The 18,097-nt window shown below is 36.9% G+C and overlaps 1 protein-coding gene across 1 annotated transcript in view; it reads right to left on the bottom strand.

Moving 5' to 3' along the window:
• Nucleotides 1–18,097, bottom strand: part of IQCH (IQ motif containing H) — a 256,827-nt gene that overhangs the window by 139,342 nt on the left and 99,388 nt on the right. Inside the window, exons 7-8 of the mRNA XM_065547585.2 lie at nt 2,740–2,816; nt 314–352 (exon numbers count right to left, since the gene is read on the bottom strand). Of these exons, the coding sequence (XP_065403657.1) occupies nt 314–352; nt 2,740–2,816 (116 nt within the window). The remainder of the gene's footprint in view (nt 1–313; nt 353–2,739; nt 2,817–18,097) is intronic.

Here is an 18,097-nt window from a genome sequence, read left to right as displayed (position 1 = left end):
ATTAAGAGGTTTATTTGGGTAAATGGCCCGTAGTGGCTTTTGCCCCGGAAAGGAGAAAGGAACAAGCGGGTAGATGATTTCTAGCAGGCAGGAAGTCCTGTGCGGTGTCACCATGAGCACCTCCAGCTGTACTAGTGCCATTGGAATAATAAATTTGATATGGTGGTGGAAAAAAAAAAAAAAAAAAAAGAAGCACGAACTTTTGTTGCCATCTCCAGCTGTCAAGCAGTCGCCCATACTTTTGCCCTGCAGCAAAAGGAAGGGACATCAGGTGACAGACCCTAAATTAAAACTAGTCACACAAATTACAGACCTTCCTATCATGATGTCCTCTTGGCCTTCTGCTTTTCCCCTACAATGAAGAATGAGACACAGTTTAAATCAAAACGACTCTCATGGGCAATTTTACAAAACAAATAGAAGGCTCAGGGCCTCACTCCTTTCCCCACTTTCCCTGCTGGGTCAGCCTGTTCTCTCTTTCCACACAGGCAGGAGCTAATAATTAGAAAGACCTTTCCCACACTGACAACAATGCTCTGTTTGCCAAGCCCCGTTTGCTTTGAAGAGTTTGACTAAGCAAATATTTACAAAAACAACTATAATCAGAAGCCAAGTCCCACTTCTAGGGGACACTAGTGTGGCACCACACTGCTTTGTGGTGGAGTCTGATCAAAGGTCTGTACTGGCTCTATCACGAGGCGTGGCACACTGAAGTCCTTCTTCTTCCTTTTAACTTCCATGCCCAGGACACTTCCCACAAAATATATGAAAAATTACATTTACCATTGAAGAGTCAGTTTAGAAATGCTGTACCAATCTCGGACCACAGGAAAAAGTCATTAAATATTACTGTTTCCAGCAGTCGGGGAGAGCTTTGTGAAGTCAATAGAGGAAATTAAAGCCAGGGCTCATTAGCATTCAGAAAATATGTCATTATTTAAAACTATTTTTTCGAGGTAAACCATTTACTGGCTACAACCTAGTCATAATATTTGTATTACCTGTAGATCTGTTATCTATAAAACTGTGGGACCTGAGCACTCCAACAGGGTGAGAATCAAAACAGGTGCCTCCGCCTGTTCCTATTATGCACATTAGCCCATGGCCTTCTCACAGCCTGTTAAACAGCTGAATTTGAAACAATAATGGTGCAGGCCAAACACTCGCCTGAAGGCCTGTCTGTCTTGGGATTTGGCCATTTACATTGATTTTCTTTACTCACATTTTTCATGAAACACAAATATTTGCCATGGCAACTGGGGTGTCACATGACATGCTGCTACATAAATAGCCTGGAAATCTCTTAAGGGGACACAGCCCACCAGTGCTGAAAATACAGTGAAACCTCTTGATGATTTCAGTATTGAAAGATGAAAGTCTGGGAAGAGCAGGTAGCAGTCTAGGATTAATTTCTCTTGTGCCACTCTTCAATTTCTCCTTTTTTCTTATGAGAGCAGCTGAAAACATGACCACTTTCCACATAAGGTAAGCCAGAAAAAGACAGCGCCAGCTGTCTCCTTTCTGTGGCGAAAAGTTTGAAAAATCACAAGTCTATCTGCAGCCCATAAACATAAGAAAGCAAGGTACAAAAGTCCAGCACATTGAAACTGGGGGGCTCTCCATAAGAATGAATTAGATTGTACTGTGAGGAGTTAATGTTAAAGAATACAGAATTTGGCCCAGTGTGGTGGCTCATGCCCACAAACCCAGCATTTTGGGAGGCCAAGGCAGGTGGACCACTTGAGGCCAGGAGTTCGAGACTAGCCTGGCCAACATAGAGAAACCCTGTCTTCACTAAAAATACAAAAAATTAGCCGGGAGTGGTGGTACATGCCTGTAATCCCAGATACTAGGGATGCTGAGGCATGAGAATCGCTTGAATCTGGGAGGCAGAGGTTGCAGTGAGCTGAGATTGCGCCAGCCTGGGTAACAGAGCAAGACTCCATCTCAAAAAAAAAAAAAGAAAAAGAAAAGGAAGTGCCACATGATGATTAAAAAAAAAAAGGCCAGGCGTGGTGGCTCATGCCTATAATCCCAGCACTTTGGGAGGCCGAGGCAGATGGGTGACTTGAGGTCAGGAGTTTGAGACCAGCCTGGCCAAAATGGTGAAACCCCCCGTCTCCACTAAAAATACAAATATTTGCCGGGCATGATGGTAGGCACCTGTAATCCCAGCTTCCTGGGAGTCTGAGACATGAGAATCACTTGAACCCAGGAGGCAGAGGTTGCAGTGAGTCGACATTGTGCCACTGCACTCCAGCCTGGGCGACAGAGTGAGACTCTGTCTCAAAATAATAATAATAATAATAATGCAGAATTCTTTCCCCTGCTTCATTAAGGTATTCTATATTTGAAGATCTTGCCTTTTTAAACTGTATTTAAAGACAAGTGAAATACAGTAGAACCTCACAATAAGACATCCTATACCACACAAATTTGGATACAAAGCAATAGCTACTGGACTCCTGACCAGTTAGTATTAGAAGTTGACCCAGTCATTTAGTTAATCTTGCAATGATGCAACATGATTGAATTTTTTAGACTCCACCAATAACATTATGCTAGAGTTGACTTGTACAATTCCCCTTTTGAAAGTCAAATGCATACCAGCAACAGCTGAAATAGCACTTATTTCTAGGTTGAAGGTACAACTCAATAACATATGTAAATCACCAAAAATCTCACCGAAAATGTTGTAAATAAGAACAATTTTCTTTCTGTAGTGAGGAATATGAATACCTTTAAACTGTGTTTCTTGGGAAAGAACTTCACCTCTGCTGGAGGTGGCGGTGGTTCCCGAGGTACAGTGAAAGTGGCTGTGGATGAAGACAGTACATGTTATCTTTTCCAGAAGAAGAGGCTGAGTCACTGGTTGGATGCTATTGGGTTTGTACCTTGAAAGTCAAATGGCTCTGTCACCCACTGTGCACTCACTACATTTCTTTCTGTATCATTCAGTGAAACAGCTATGATCACTGACTTCAAAAGGAAGCCAAGAGCATGGGAGGGCAACAGTTCTATTAGAATATAAGGTCAGCCCGCCTTATGCAACCTGCCTAGATAAAAGGGCAAATTTTAAAAGCAGGTACATTTCAAAAGCAGGCAAATTGGAGAGTAATATCTGTCTTATAGAATGCTTTGTTAGAAGATTTCTTTAAATAGCCAGATTCCCAGGTTCATGTAAAAGGTGATTGAACATAGCTACATATGGACTATTTTATTGTGTAAAAAAAAAGATTCTAAAAAATTTAAATGACTGAGGGAAGTGATACAAGTGAAAAGCATCATAAAGATTATTTTTGAAATTAGTTAAGTCTATAAGCAGCAACTTTTAGAGAACACACCTAGTCCACGGTTGAGGAAGAATGGGCCCACATGCTAGACAATGCTGTCTCAATCACATCTCTCCTACTGCCTGGCAGCAAACCTGACTGCCCTTTACCAAAAGCCCACGTCTGACATTCTCAGGGGAGAAGAATCCTTATAATACTCTTCCCAAGACAGAGAACAAATAATTTATTTAAATGGTTAATTGAATAAAAGAAGTGAGGCTTCTTTCAGCTCAATTCCTTCAGCTCAACCCCCTTTTCTGTCAGTTTTCTATAACAATCTTAGAAGGAATTGACAGATATTGATCAAAAACAGCACACTAGTAAAGGATATCAATACATAATTTAGAATCTCACTTTAAGGACTTGGTTCTCTTAGATTGCCTCAACTGAGCTGCAAGGAATATCTTCAGCTCTTTTTTAAAAATTCGGAAAAATTGCAGAGCCTTTTCAGTGAAACTCACCTTCACAAAAGGGATTTATTTGTTGCATTTGATCAACTCATTTTTACACTCCTCTGGTTTCCCTGGCTTCCGGCAAGCTTCCCTGTGACTTGAAGTCCTCACTCTCCCCTGGCCAGTAGTGTATGAAGACCCCATTTTAAGGCTATAGTTTTTGCCTTCAGTTCTATGCTCTCCTTCCCTGGTGTCCACTTTGGAGTTTGCTCTCCCACTTCTGAAGGTAAGTCCACATCCTGTGTTCAGCCTGCTTTGACTCCACAGATTCACCAGTAAAATTTGTTATTCCTATTGTCTGCAGACTCAGTACAATTTTTGTTTAGCTTTCAGGTTCTTCAGACAAGTGAGATTTATGGCTAAATTCTCATGTTCAAACAAAATAGCAGCTGAGAAATTTTCAAGTGGGCATAACTTTTAAAGGATTTTAGTAAAATTTTAATATAATTTGGTAGGATAAAGATCTCAAGGATAAGTAATTTCACATGGCTAATCCACAGTTAATGATATCAATAAGAATTTTCTTAGTTGTCTGCAGAAATGCTATCACTAAATTATAATTTCTTGTAGCCTTGGATTTTATGAGACACATGCATTTGAAGAATGTGTCTGCATGTTTACAAAACTGTATCCTAATGCACTGCCTATTTTGCTACTCAATTTCCTTGCTGGAAAAATCTGTTTGGTAAATTTTGCCAGAGTTAACGTAGAGGAAAAACTCCTTGTCTTTCTGGACAAACTTGTATGCTTCTGTGGTAGTTATTACTATTATATTTTTTTTTTGAGACGGAGTCTCACTCTCTCACCTGGGCTGGAGTGCAGTGGCATGATCTCGGCTCACTGCAAGCTCTGCCTCCCGGGTTCAAGCCATTCTCCTGCCTCAGCCTCCCGAGTAGCTGGGACTACAGGCGCCCGCCACCACACCCGGCTAATTTTTTTGTTGTATTTTTTGGTAGAGACGGGATTTCACCATGTTAGACAGGATGGTCTCAATCTCCTGACCTTGTGATCCGCCCGCCTTGGTCTCCCAAAGTGCTGGTATTACAGGCATGAGCCACCGCGCCCAGCCAGTTATTACTAATTTTAGAGCCCCAGTTTTTTCAGAGTGACAATATGCCCAACTCCTAGCATTGTCAGATTAGAAAAAAAATTGTTTTTAAAAGAACATGCAGTTAAATTTTAACAAGATAAACAATAAATAAGTTTTTAGTATGCCTCAAATATTAAATATATATACTTAAATCCAACAAGGAAGAACAGAATTTCCGTGAATGGATTAGAATAAGTATAACATCATTCTAAGTATTTATTTAGTATAAGTATGTCTATAATCCTAATGTTAGCTCTAACCCTATCCCTGGACATCCACTTTCCCAGCCTTTCTTGTAGCTAACAGTGAGCAGTGAAATGTAAGGGAAAGTTCACCCCAAGGCTTCTGGGAAGACACTGACACCGCTGTTTTCCCCTTGATCTGGCCTGGAATGTGTATGTAAGGCCCAGGGCTGCAGAAACCATTTTATGGCCATGAGTTGGCAAGCATGAGGATGAAATCGAACCAAAGAGGGTAAAGTAGAAAGAACAGGGCTAATATCCAGAACCTACAAAGAACTCAAACAAATTTACAAGAAAAAAGCAAACAACCCCATCAAAAAGTAGGCAAAGGATATGAACAGACACTTCTCAAAAGAAGACATTCATACAGCCAACAGACACATGAACAAATGCTCATCATCACTCGCCATCAGAGAAATGTAAATCAAAACCACAATGAGATACTATCGCACACCAGTTAGAATGGCAATCATTAAAAAAATCAGGAAATAACAGGTGCTGAAGATGATGTGGAGAAATAGGAATGCTTTTACACTGTTGGTGGGACTGTAAACTAGTTAAACCATTGTGGAAAACAGTGTGGCGATTCCTCAAGGATCTAGAACTAGAAATATCATTTGACCCAGCCATCCCATTACTGGGTATATACCCAAAGGATTATAAATCACGCTGCTATAAAGACACATGCACATGTATGTTTACTGCAGCACTATTCACAATAGCAAAGACTTGGAATCAACCCCCCATCAGTGACAGACTGGATTAAGAAAATGTGGCACATATATACCATGGAATACTATGCAGCCATAAAAAAGGATGAGTTTGTGTCCTTTGTAGGGACATGGATGCAGCTGGAAACCATAATTCTCAGCAAACTATCGCAAGGACAGAAAACCAAACACCGCATGTTCTCACTCATAGGTGGGAATTGAACAATGAGATCACTTGGACACAGGAAGGGGAACATCACACACCAGGGCCTATTGTGGGGAGGGGACAGGGAGGAGGGATAGCATCAGGAGATATACCTAATGTAAATGACGAGTTAATGGGTGCAGCACACCAACATGGCACATGTATACATATGTAACAAACCTGCACACTGTGCACATGTACCCTAGAACTTAAAGTATAATAATAAAACAAAACAAAATTAAAAAAGAACACCATGACAACCCTGCTGATCAATACCACCATCCCTAGGCTCCTCACTTCCCAATTTCTTGTGTATGAAACAAACTCCTCATTGTTTAGGCCACTGGTAGTTTTCTGATATTTATAATTATATGCATTCCTGACTAGTACTACCTGTTCCCTTCTCTTCCTCCTTCCCTCTTCTCTTCCTTCCATACTTTGTCTTATTGCATGTGCTAGGACCTCAGTACAAAAATGGTGGCAACAAAGAGCATCCTTGGCTTGTCTCTGCTTTTAATGGATAAATAGAAAAGCAATGCTACAAAAGTTTCCCTACTAGGAGTATTTTTTGCTCTAGGGCTTTGGTTGATAACAACAATCAGGTTCAGAAAATTCTCTTCTATTCTACTCCATCCAGAGGATTTCCCCTTATCATTAATGTTTAATAGTATTGAATGATTTCTTTTCCTTTGGTATATATTGAGATCATGAGGTTTTTTCTTTTTGAATATGTTAATATGGTGAACTATATTGCTAAATATTTCTGATGTTGAACTTTCCTTACATTTTTCCTTGATTATGATGAACACTTTAATGTTTATTTAGAATCTTTGCCTCTATGTTCCTAAATAAGATTGATCTATGTATATTTTTTCTTGTACTGTGCTTTTTCAATTTTGGTAGCAAAGTTATAATAGCTCCATAAAATCAGTTTACAAGCTTTTCCTCTTTTTTTCCCCCTATGGAATAGTATAAAAAGAATTAACTGACCTGTTAAGGTTGGTAAAACTTGCCTGTAAAAGGCCTGAGGCCTTCTCCCCTCTGGCATATTAGAGTATGTGAGTGTGTGTCTGTGTGTGTGTGTGTTTAAAAGACAGAGATTTTTGACTACCAGTTCAAATTATCTAATGATATTGTTTTAAGTTTGTTATTTTTTCTCAAGTTATTTTTGGTAGTTTACATTTTTCTAGGAAATTTTTCATTTCATATTTTAAAATGTATTGGTATAAAGTTACCCTACTATGATTTTTTAAAAAATTCTACTGTATCTATAGTTAGTGAACTTTTTTCATTTTAATAGTGTTGACTTGTGTCTTCTATTTTTCCTCTCTTTATCATTATTGTCAGAGATCTGCCTGTTTTATGTTATTTTAAAGAAGCCAATTTTTGACTGGGCGCAGTGGCTCATGCCTGTAATCCCAGCATTTTGGGAGGGCAAGGTGGGCGGATTGCCTGAGTTCAGGAGTTCGAGACCACCCTGGGCAACATGGTAAAACCCTCTCTCTACTAAAATACAAAAAAATTAGCCAGGCGTGGTGGCACGCACCTGTAGTCCCAGCTACTCGGGAGGCTGAGGCACGAGAATCGCTTGAGCCCTGGAGGCAGAAATTGCAGTGAGTTGAGATCGTGCCACTGCACTCCAGCTTTGGCTACAGAGTGAGACTCTGTCTCAAAATAAATAAATAAATAAATAAATAAATAAATAAATAAATAATAATAAAAAGGAGCCAATTTTTAATTCTTTTGGGTCATTTTTGTTTTTACTTTCTTAATGTCTGCTTTTATTTTCATTATTTCCTTTCATTTTTTTTTCTAGTTTACTGCTTTTTTTTCTGTCTTCTTGTGTTTAATTAGGCTTAGGTCACTTATTATCAATTGCTCTTGTTTTCTTTTTTTTTATTATTTTTTTGAGACGGAGTCTCACTCTGTCACTCAGGCTGGATTGCAGTGGCATGATCTCGCCTCACTGCAATCTCCGCCTCCAGGGTTCAAGTGATTCTCCTGCCTCAGCCTCCTGAGTAGCTGGGATTACAGGTGTGCATCACCACACCTGGCTAATTTTTGTATATTTAGTAGAGATGGGGTTTTACCAGTTTGGTCAGGCTGGTCTTGAACTCTTGACCTCGTGATCTGCCCGCCTCAGCCTCCCAAAGTACTGGGATGTTCTTGTTTTCTATTAAATGCATATAAATAATGGATGAGATTGCTAAGAAGTGATGAAAGACATTAGTCTACAGATTCAAGAATCCCAATAAATACAAAGCAGGATAAATAAAAAGACCTAGATGCCTAGATGCATCACAATGAACCTGTAGAACACCAAGGATAAAAAGAACTTATTTCAGCTAGAGAGGAAACAAAAGACAAATTGTTTTCATCCACAATTTTAGCCACTATTTACCACTGACTCCTCAATAGTCCACAGGCTCCTCAATAGCAGATATAATTGCTAGAAAACAATGAAATAATATATTGAATGTGCTGACAAGATAACTTTCAAAAGTCAGAACATAAACACATTTTGAGGCAAATAAAAGTTGACAGAGTTTACCACAAGTAGAAACAGGCTTGTACTAGTGGAAATTTAAAGAATATAATTTAGGGAGCTGGAAATGAATGCAGTATTGAAACTCTGAGATGCAAGAATGAATGAAGAGCAAAGACAGGGACAAATCTGTTGGCTAATGTAACAAATATTGATTACATAAAAACATTAACAATAATGTCTTGTGGGATTTTTTTAAAAGATACAACTAAAATACATAAGAAAAATAGATTCTACATCAGGAGGGAGATGGAGTTAAAATGTTCTGAGGTTTTTATATTGTTAAAGGAAAAAGTACAGATATTTATTAACTGTAGACTTTGATAAGTAATATATGCATGTGAAAATAAACTAATCACAATAAGAATAGAAAAGGAATGTATCAATTCCAAAATAATAGAGGAATAAAAGTATAATGAGGAAAAATAATCTATTCAAAAGAAGACAATAAAGGAAAGAAAATGAAATAGCAACAAAACAGGGCAGGGCACAAACAGAAATAGACTAGATGGAAGAAATACATCAAAATATATTAGTAATTAGAAGAACTGTAAATGCAGTAAATGCTAAATGGATAATGATGGTCAGAATGAATTTTTAAAAATTCAGCTATATACTCTTTATAAAAGACAGACTTAAAACATATGGCTACAGAAAGATTAAAAGTTAAAAAAAAGAGAAAAGATATACCAGGTTAACAATAACCAAAAGGAAGCTGAAGTGGCTATATTAACAGACAAAAAGCTATTTATGCTAAAAAGCAATTATAGAGATAATGAAGGAGAATGTGCAATGATAAAAATTCCTATTTACTAGGAAGATATAATAACTATAGTAAGAGTTGGCAAGGATGTGAATTCACAGAGTATCTTATACACTGAAGGTAGAAATGTAAATTGATGCAATGACTTTAAAAGACAATTTGGCATTACTTCCTAAAGTTGAATGTTCACCTACCCCATGACCTATTCCACTCCTATTGACCAAGAAAAATACTTGTGCATACTCAGCAGGAAACGTGAAAAAAATGAATGGCAGCACTGTTCACAATACCAAAGGCTGAAATCAACCCAGAAGTTCATCAACAGAAGACTGGATAAATTAACCATGGTCTATTCAAACTATCATCTTCAGCAAACTAACACAGAAACAGAAAACCAAACACTGCATGTTCTCACTCATAAGTGGGAGCCGAACAACGAGAACACATGGACATAGGGAGGGGAACATCACACACCAGGGCCTGTTGGGGGGTTGGGGGAAGCAGGAGGGAGAGCATTAGGACAAATACCTAATGCATGCGGATCTTAAAACCTAAATGATGGGTTGATAGGTGCAGCAAACCACCATGGCACAAGTATACCTATGTAACAAACCTGCACGTTCAGCACGTGTATCTCAGAACTTAAAGTAAAATAAACGAACAAACAAAAAAATGGAATATTCTACAGCAACCAAAAGAAATGAATTCAGTGATGGGTAGCATATCTACTTCAAGACTCTAATTCAGTATTTCAAGGAGGACCCTGGCATCTCTAGTTTGATGCATACAGGCCATCTCCTTAGAACTCCACTTCTCCAGCTTTGTGTACAGCTCCCTATGCTTTCCTTTCATGTCAAGAAGGTGTCCCTCCCCCAGTATTCTTTCTAAAAGTCAGACTTACTGAGTTACTACTTACATACAATAAAATTCATCCTTTTTAGTGTAGTTTTATGAGTTTTGGCAAATGTGTAAGTCATATAACCATCACCACAATCAAGATATAAAACAATTCCAGGCCGGGTGCAGTGGCTCACACCTGTAATCCCAGCACTTTGGGAAGCTGAGGCAGGTGGATCACGAGGTCAGGAGATTGAGACCATCCTGGACAACATGGCAAAACTCCATCTCTACTAAAAATACAAAAAATTAGCCGGGTGTGGTGGCGGGCATCTGTAGTCCCAGCTACTTGGGAGGCTGAGGCAGGAGAATTGCTTGAACCTGGGAGGCGGAGGTTGTAGTGAGCTGAGATCACGCCACTGCACTCCAACCTGGGCGAAAGAGCAAGACTCCATTCTCAAACAAACAATCAAACAAAAAAAAATTCCAATACCTGCCAAAATTCCTGCATGCCCCTTTACCATCAACTACTCTCTCCATCCCCAGGCAACTCTTGATCTGTTTTCTGTCTTCATTGTTTCATTTTCTAAAAATGTCATGTAAATAGAATCATATAGTGTGTAGCATGTTGAGTTTGGCTTCTTTCACTTTGCATAATGCATTTCATCTTTATTGTTGCATGTATCAGCAATTAGTTCCTTTTTAGAGCAAGTTTTACTCCATTGTATGGATGTACCTCAATTCATCAGCTGAGAGACATCTAAGTGGTTTCCAGTGTTTGGTGATTATGAATAAAGCAACATTCATATATTACAAACATTCATATACAGGTTTTTGTGTAAATATGTTTTCATTTATCTTGGGCAAATAGATAACTAGGAGTGATATTGCTGGGTCATACAGTAAATACATGTTTAACTCTATAAATATCTGCCAAACTGTTCTCCAAAGTGTTTGTACCATTTTGCATCCCCACCAGCAAGGAATGAGAGTTGCAGTTGTTCCATATCCTCATGTAGTGGTATCCCATTATGGTTTTAATTTGCATTTCCCTAATGACTAATGATGTTAAGCATGCTTTCACGTATCTATTTACCATCCATATATCTCCTTTGGTAAAGTGTCTGTTCAAATCTTTTGTCTGTTATTGGGTTGTTTGTTTTCTTATTACTGAGTTTTAAAAGTTCTGGATAAAAATACATGATCAGTTATTGTTTTAAAATATTAACTCTGAATCTATAGCTTGTCTTTTTTTTTTTTTTTTTTTAAGATGGAGTCTCGCTCTTGTTACCCACGCTGGAGCAATGGCAAAATCTCAGCTCACTGCAACCTCTGCCTCCTGGATTCAAGCCTCAGCCTCCCGAGCAGCTGGGATTACAGGCACCCACCGCCTGGCTAATTTTTGTTTTTTTAGTAGAGATGGGGTTTCACCATGTTGGCCAGGCTGGTCTCAAACTCCTGACCTCAAGTGATCCACCCACCTCGGCCTTCCAAAGTGGTGGGATTACAGGCGTGAGCCACTGTGCCTGGCCAATCTATAGCTTTTATTTTCATTTTCTTAACACGGTGTTTCAAAGAGTAGAAGTGTTTAATTTTGATGAAGTCCAATGTATCCATTGTTTCATTTTATGGATTTTGCCTTTGGTGTGGTATGTAAGAAATTTTTGCCTAACTCAAGAACACAAAAAATTTTCCCCTTTGTTTTCCAAAAGTTTTATAGTTTAGGCTGTATATTTAATTTTATAAACCATTTTGGGTTAATTTTTGTATGGTACAAGGAATGGGTTAAGGTTCCTTTTTTCCCTTTTATATAAATGTCCAGTTGTTCCAGCACAATTTGTTGAAAAAATATGCCTTCTCCATTGAATTGCCCTTGCATCTTTGTCAAAAATGAATTGACCAAGTATGCATGGTTCTATTTCTGTACTCTTTATTCTGTTCTATTGATCTGTGTTTATCCTTTTGCCAATACCACACAGTCCTGATTACTGTAGCTTTATATTAACTCAGGTAACAGGAGTCCTCCAATGCTGTTTTCCTCTTTCAAAATTGTACTAACTATTGTAGCTCCTTGGCCTTTCCGCAAACTTTAGAATCAGCTTTTCAATATCTACAACAAATCTTACTGAGATCCTGATTGGGACTGCATTGAATTTATAGATCAATTTTGGGAAAATTAATTATAAAAATACTGAGTCTTCTAATCTATGAACATGGCTAATCTTCCTAATTTATTTAGGTCATCTTTTAATTTTTTTCATTAGTGTTTTATAGCATCCAGCATCCGTATGTTGCAAATATTTTTTATATATACCTTTATACCTAAGTATTTAATTGTTGGTGTTATGTTAACGGTATTTTTTTAATATTCAATTTCCAATTGTTCATTTCTAACAAATTGAAATTAAATTTATTTTTGTATGTTAATCTTGTGTCCTCAAACCTTGCTGAACTCTCTTACTAGTTCTACTAGTTTGTGTGTGTGTGTGTGTGTGTGTGTGTGTGTGTGTGTGTGTCTGATGGCTTCTTTGAGAGTTTCTATGTAGTAATTATGCTCTTTGCAAAGACAGTTTTATTTCTTCCTTTCCAATCTGCATGTCTTTTGTTTCTTTTTCTTACCTCACTGCATTGGCTAGGAACTTCAGTACAATGTTGAATAGAAGTGGTGAGAGTACACAACCATGTCTTGTTCCTGATCTTAGGTGAAAAGCATTCATTCAAAAACTATTATGATATTAGTTGTAGACATCTATCTGTTTGAGGAAGTTCCCTTGTATTCTTAATTTTCTTAGGGTTTTTGATATAAATGGATGTTGATTTATTTTAATTGAGATGGTTATATAGTTTTTCTTCTTCAGTCTATTCACATGGTGACTTATAATGATTGATATTTAAATGTTGAAACAGCCTTGCATTCCTAGGATAAACCCCACATGGTCATGATGTAATATGTATAAAATACATCATCTCTCTCTCTATATAAATATATATATATAAATACATATATCTATATATAAATATATATAAATGTAAATATATATATATAGAGAGAGAGCACATGTACTAGATTCAATTTGCTATATTTTGTGAAGGATTTTTGCCTCTATTTTCATAAAGAATACTGGGCTGTAGTTTTTTCTAAAGTCTTTTGTTGTGGTATCAGGGTGATGATAGCTTCATAAAATTATCTGGGAAGTGTTTCTCTCTATACTATTTTTCAGGAAGAATTTCTGTAACATTGGTAATATTTCTTTCTTAATTGTTTGGTAGAATTCACCAGTGATGCCATATGGTATCATTTTTTTTTTCTTATAATGTTTTTAAGTACTAAGTCAATTTCTTTAATAAATACAGGACTAATCAGGTTATCTATTTCTACTTGAGTGAGCTTAGGTAGTATCTGTCTTTCAAAGAATTCGTCCATCAATATAAGCTGTCAAACTTATAGACAAAAAGTTGTTTATAGTGTTCTCTTAGCATCCTTTAAATGTCTATAGGATTTGTAATGATGTCTCCTCTTTTGTTCCTGATATTGGTCATTTGTGCCTTCTCTCTTTTAATCTTGGTTAGTCTGTCTAGAGGCTTACCAATTTTTAAAAATGTTCCATGAAACACAGTTTGGTTTCGCTGAATTCTTTTTTTTTTTTTTTTTTTCCTATTTTCCATTTCACTGACTTCTATTTTCCATCCTCTGCTTGCTTGGGTATATGTGCTTTTCTTTTTTGGGTTTTTTAGAGTGGGAGCTTAGATCATTAATCTGAGATCTTTCTTCTTTTCTAATAAAAGTATTTAATGCTAAAAATTTTTCTTAAGCACTACTTTAGCTGCATCTTACAAATTTCAGTACACTGTGTGGTCATTCCCATTTAATTCAAAAAATTTTTTTTAATATCCCTGTGACTTCCTCTTTGATCCATGGGTTATTTAGAAGTGTGTTTTTGCATTTGGGGGATTTTCTACTTTTAAGTTTAATTCTGTTCAGGTCAGAGAACATAATGTGTAAGATTTTAACTATTCTAAATTTGTTAATATTTGTTTTATGGTCCAGAATATGGTCTATTTTGGTGAATGTTCCATGTGCATTTGAAGTAAATGCATGTTCTGTTGTGTTTTAATGCTCTATAATGGTCTATATGGCCTATAATACTGTTACATTATAGTCTTCTATAGCAGGGGTCCCTAACCCACAGGCCACAGACTGGGTACTATGGCCCATTAGGAACTGAGCTACACAACAGGAGGTGAGTGGCAGGTGAGCAAGCATTACCATCTGAATTCACACCTGCTGTCAGATCAGCAGCAGCATTAGATTTTCATAGGAACAAGAACCCTATTATGAACTGCACATATGAGGGATCTAGGTTGCTTGCTCTTTATGAGAATCTAATGCCTGATTATCTGAGGTGGAACAATTCCATCCTGAAACTATTCCTCCCCACCTCTTGTCTGTGGAAAAATTATTTCCCAGAAAACTGGTCCCTGTTGTCAAAAAGGTTGGGGAGTATAGTATTATTATGTTCTATAGTATTATTTTTGGGGGAGGTTATTAGTTCTACTGATTATTGTGAGATATAATTCTGGATTTATTATTTCTGTTTTATTAATTTTTGCTTCATGTATTTTATATCTCTATTTTTAAGTACATACACATTTAGGAATGTCTGTCTTCTTGCTGGATTGATCCTTTTATCATCAATGTACCTCTTTATTCCTATTAATGTGTCTTCATCTGATAGTAATCGAGCCAATCCAGCTTTCTTTTCATTATTGTTTGTATGGTATATTTTTCCATCTTTCTCCTTTTTATTAATTTTTAATTTACATTTAATTTGTGTCTAGTCCTATAATTTATTTTTGAATTAAAAATATATAAACTTTTTATTTTGGAATAATTTTAGATACAGAAAAGTCACAGAGATAATCTAGGACAGTCCTGTATACTGTCATTCAGTTTCCCTTAATGTTAACATATTCCATTACCATAGTCCATTTGTCAAAAGCAAGAAATCATCATTGATACATTATTATTAACTAAACTCAAGACTTCATTCAGATTTTACTAGTTTTTACACTCATGTCTTCTTACTGTTCCAGAATCTTATCCAGGATATCTCATTGTATTTAGTCATCATGTCTCCTTAGGCTCCTCTGGTCTGTGACAGTTTCTCAGTCTTTCCCTGTTTTCATGACCATGACAGTATTGAGGAGTATGGTCAGGTATTTTGTAGAATGTCTGAAATGTGGGTTTGTCTGATGCTTTTCTCATGTTTTTTTCTCTGTGGTTATAGGTTGTTGGGGTATAATAACATAAAGGTGAAGTCCTTCCTCATCATATCATATTAGGGGGCATGTGATATCAACCTGAATTATGACTAATGATATTATCCTTGGCCATTTGGTTAAGGCAGGGTTTGCCAGGTTTCTCCACTGCAAATTCCCTATTTTTCTTCTTTCCATACTCTATTATTTGGATGTGAATCACTAAATTCAGCTCACATTCAAAGAGAGGGAAGGGGTAGATAAATAAGCTCCATTTCCTGGAGGAGGAGGTAACTGTTTAAATTATTTGGGGCTGGGCGCACTGGCTCACGGTTGTACTCCCAGCACTTTGGTAGGCCAAGGTGGGTGGATCACCTGAGGTCAGGAGTTTGATACCAGCCTGGCCAACATGGTGAAACCCCATCTCTACTAAAAATACAAAAAATTAATCAGGCGTGGTGATGGGTACCTGTAATCACAGGTACTTGGGAGGCAGAGGCAGGAGAATCACTTGAATCCAGGAGGCAGAGGTTGCAGTGAGCTGAGATTGCACCATTGCACTCTAGCCTGGGCAACAAGAGTGAAACTCCATCTCAAAAACAAATAAATAAAAATACATTATTTGGAATTCTTCTATAGAAAGATTTGTCACTTCTCACCCTACTCCTATTTTAACCTATCTTTCTCGACATTTACATTGCAATTCTTAGAGACCACATACAGTTGGGTCTTGCTTATTTATCCAATCTGACAAACTCTGTCTTTTAATTGGTGTATTTAGAACATTCACACTTACTGTAAAGACAGCCTTTACTTTGCACTGTTCCAGTACGTACAAATTCTAGTTACCACAGTTTAGTTAAATAACATCAGTACTCCAACATAGTTCAAATTTCAGTTACCATAAAATTGTAATTGCATAAAATATAAACTTTGCTGCTAGAACTCTATTCCACAAATCACTACATAAGTGACAGATGCATATCAAGATCAGTGACCATTCAAGTCATTCCATTCAAAGTCTGTCAGTCATTGGTCACTGTGCATCTGTTTTTGAGTTTGCATACAGACTGTAAATAATGTAGTAGTATTGCCTCTTTGACTCCCAGCAATAAATCTGCATCTTTTTTTTTCCACAAAAAATGTACAAATGAAAGACAGAGTTGGTTAAGGAGGTTAAAAGTACACCAAAAGAATGAAAATTGATAGTGCTCAAAGTGAAATTGAAATATATTGTAAGTAGAATTACAGAAGAAATAGCTGACTATGGGAATGTAGACAATGCCACCATTTGAAAGACTCTAGTAATGCATCCAGAAGAATGTAGTCAAGTTTAACTTACTGACATAAATGAGGAAAGTGGTTGTGATGAAAGTACATGTTTGAGAGGATGTGATGCCAGAAAGAAATTTCATATTAAAGGGACTCAGAGATATTTTATAATATTAAAAGTGAAAAGGATAAAAAGTTGGAAGCTGATTCAAAGTTAGAAAGAAGTATGACAATGCACCAAGCCACAATAAAGATTATCACTCCATATCATAAGTTAATGATAAGAAGAAAAAGGCAAGCACTGTTTAAAACTATTCTTTTTTTTTAACAAACACTTTATTTTCAATGTTTCTAATGTTTAGAATAATAGGATATTAAATAAATATTCATTTTACTATTTTTTCATTGCCCCACATAGTTATAATAAAGAGGAATAAAGTTTTTAATGTTTTCACAAAAATCTTAAAGATCATGAAACAATTGTAATTTTTCCTACTGACTCTAAACTACCTGGGAGGGTTTCTGCTTAAACAGTCATTTGTGTGGTCCCACACCATCATGCAAAGATTGCCTACAATTCTTAATATGGTGATATGGTTTGCCTGTGTCCCCACCCAAATCTCATTTCAAATTGTAATCTGAATTGTAAACCCCATTTGTTGGGGGAAGGACCTGGTGGCAGGTGAATGGATCATGGGGGCAGGTTCCCACGTGCTGTTCTCATGATAGTGACTTCTCACAAGATCTGATGATTTTTTTAAGCGGTGGTTTCCCCTGCTCTTCTCTCTTGCCTGCTACCATGTAAGATGCTCCTGCTTCCCCTTCTGCCATAATTGTAAGCTTCCTGAGGCCTCCCCAGCCATGTGGAACTGTGAGTCAATTAAGCCTCTTTCCTTTATAAATTACCCAGTCTCAGGGAAGTTCTTTACAGCAGTGTGAAAACAGATTAATACATACGGCTGCATTAAAATTTAACATCTTGTTAGCTTTCTATTTGTTCCATGTTTTCTTCATGATTTTCACAAATTTTCTGCTTTTGGAGTAAATATTTTTATGATTCCATTTTATCGCTACATAAATTATTATTTAAACCTCTTTTTAAAATATTTTAATGGTTGTTCAGGACATAGAAAACATCTTTCAATTAATCAATATACCTTCAATTAATATTAGACCATTTCATGTATAAAGATCTTATAACAATATATTGTTATATATCAATTTCTCCCTCATCCTTGTGTGATTGTTGTCATATATTTTACTTTTACATATGCCATGAAGCCGCAATACATTGCTAATAATTTTGCTTTAGACAAGGGGTTAGCAAACTATGGCCCATAGTCCAAATCAAGCTCACAGTATTTATATGGCCTTTGAGGTAAGAATGGTT

This window comes from Macaca fascicularis, chromosome 7 (assembly GCF_037993035.2).
Source record: "Macaca fascicularis isolate 582-1 chromosome 7, T2T-MFA8v1.1".
Classification (NCBI taxonomy): Eukaryota; Metazoa; Chordata; class Mammalia; order Primates; family Cercopithecidae; genus Macaca; species Macaca fascicularis.
The sequence above is the reverse complement of the archived record's forward strand: the minus strand, read 5'-3'. Positions and strand labels throughout refer to the sequence as shown.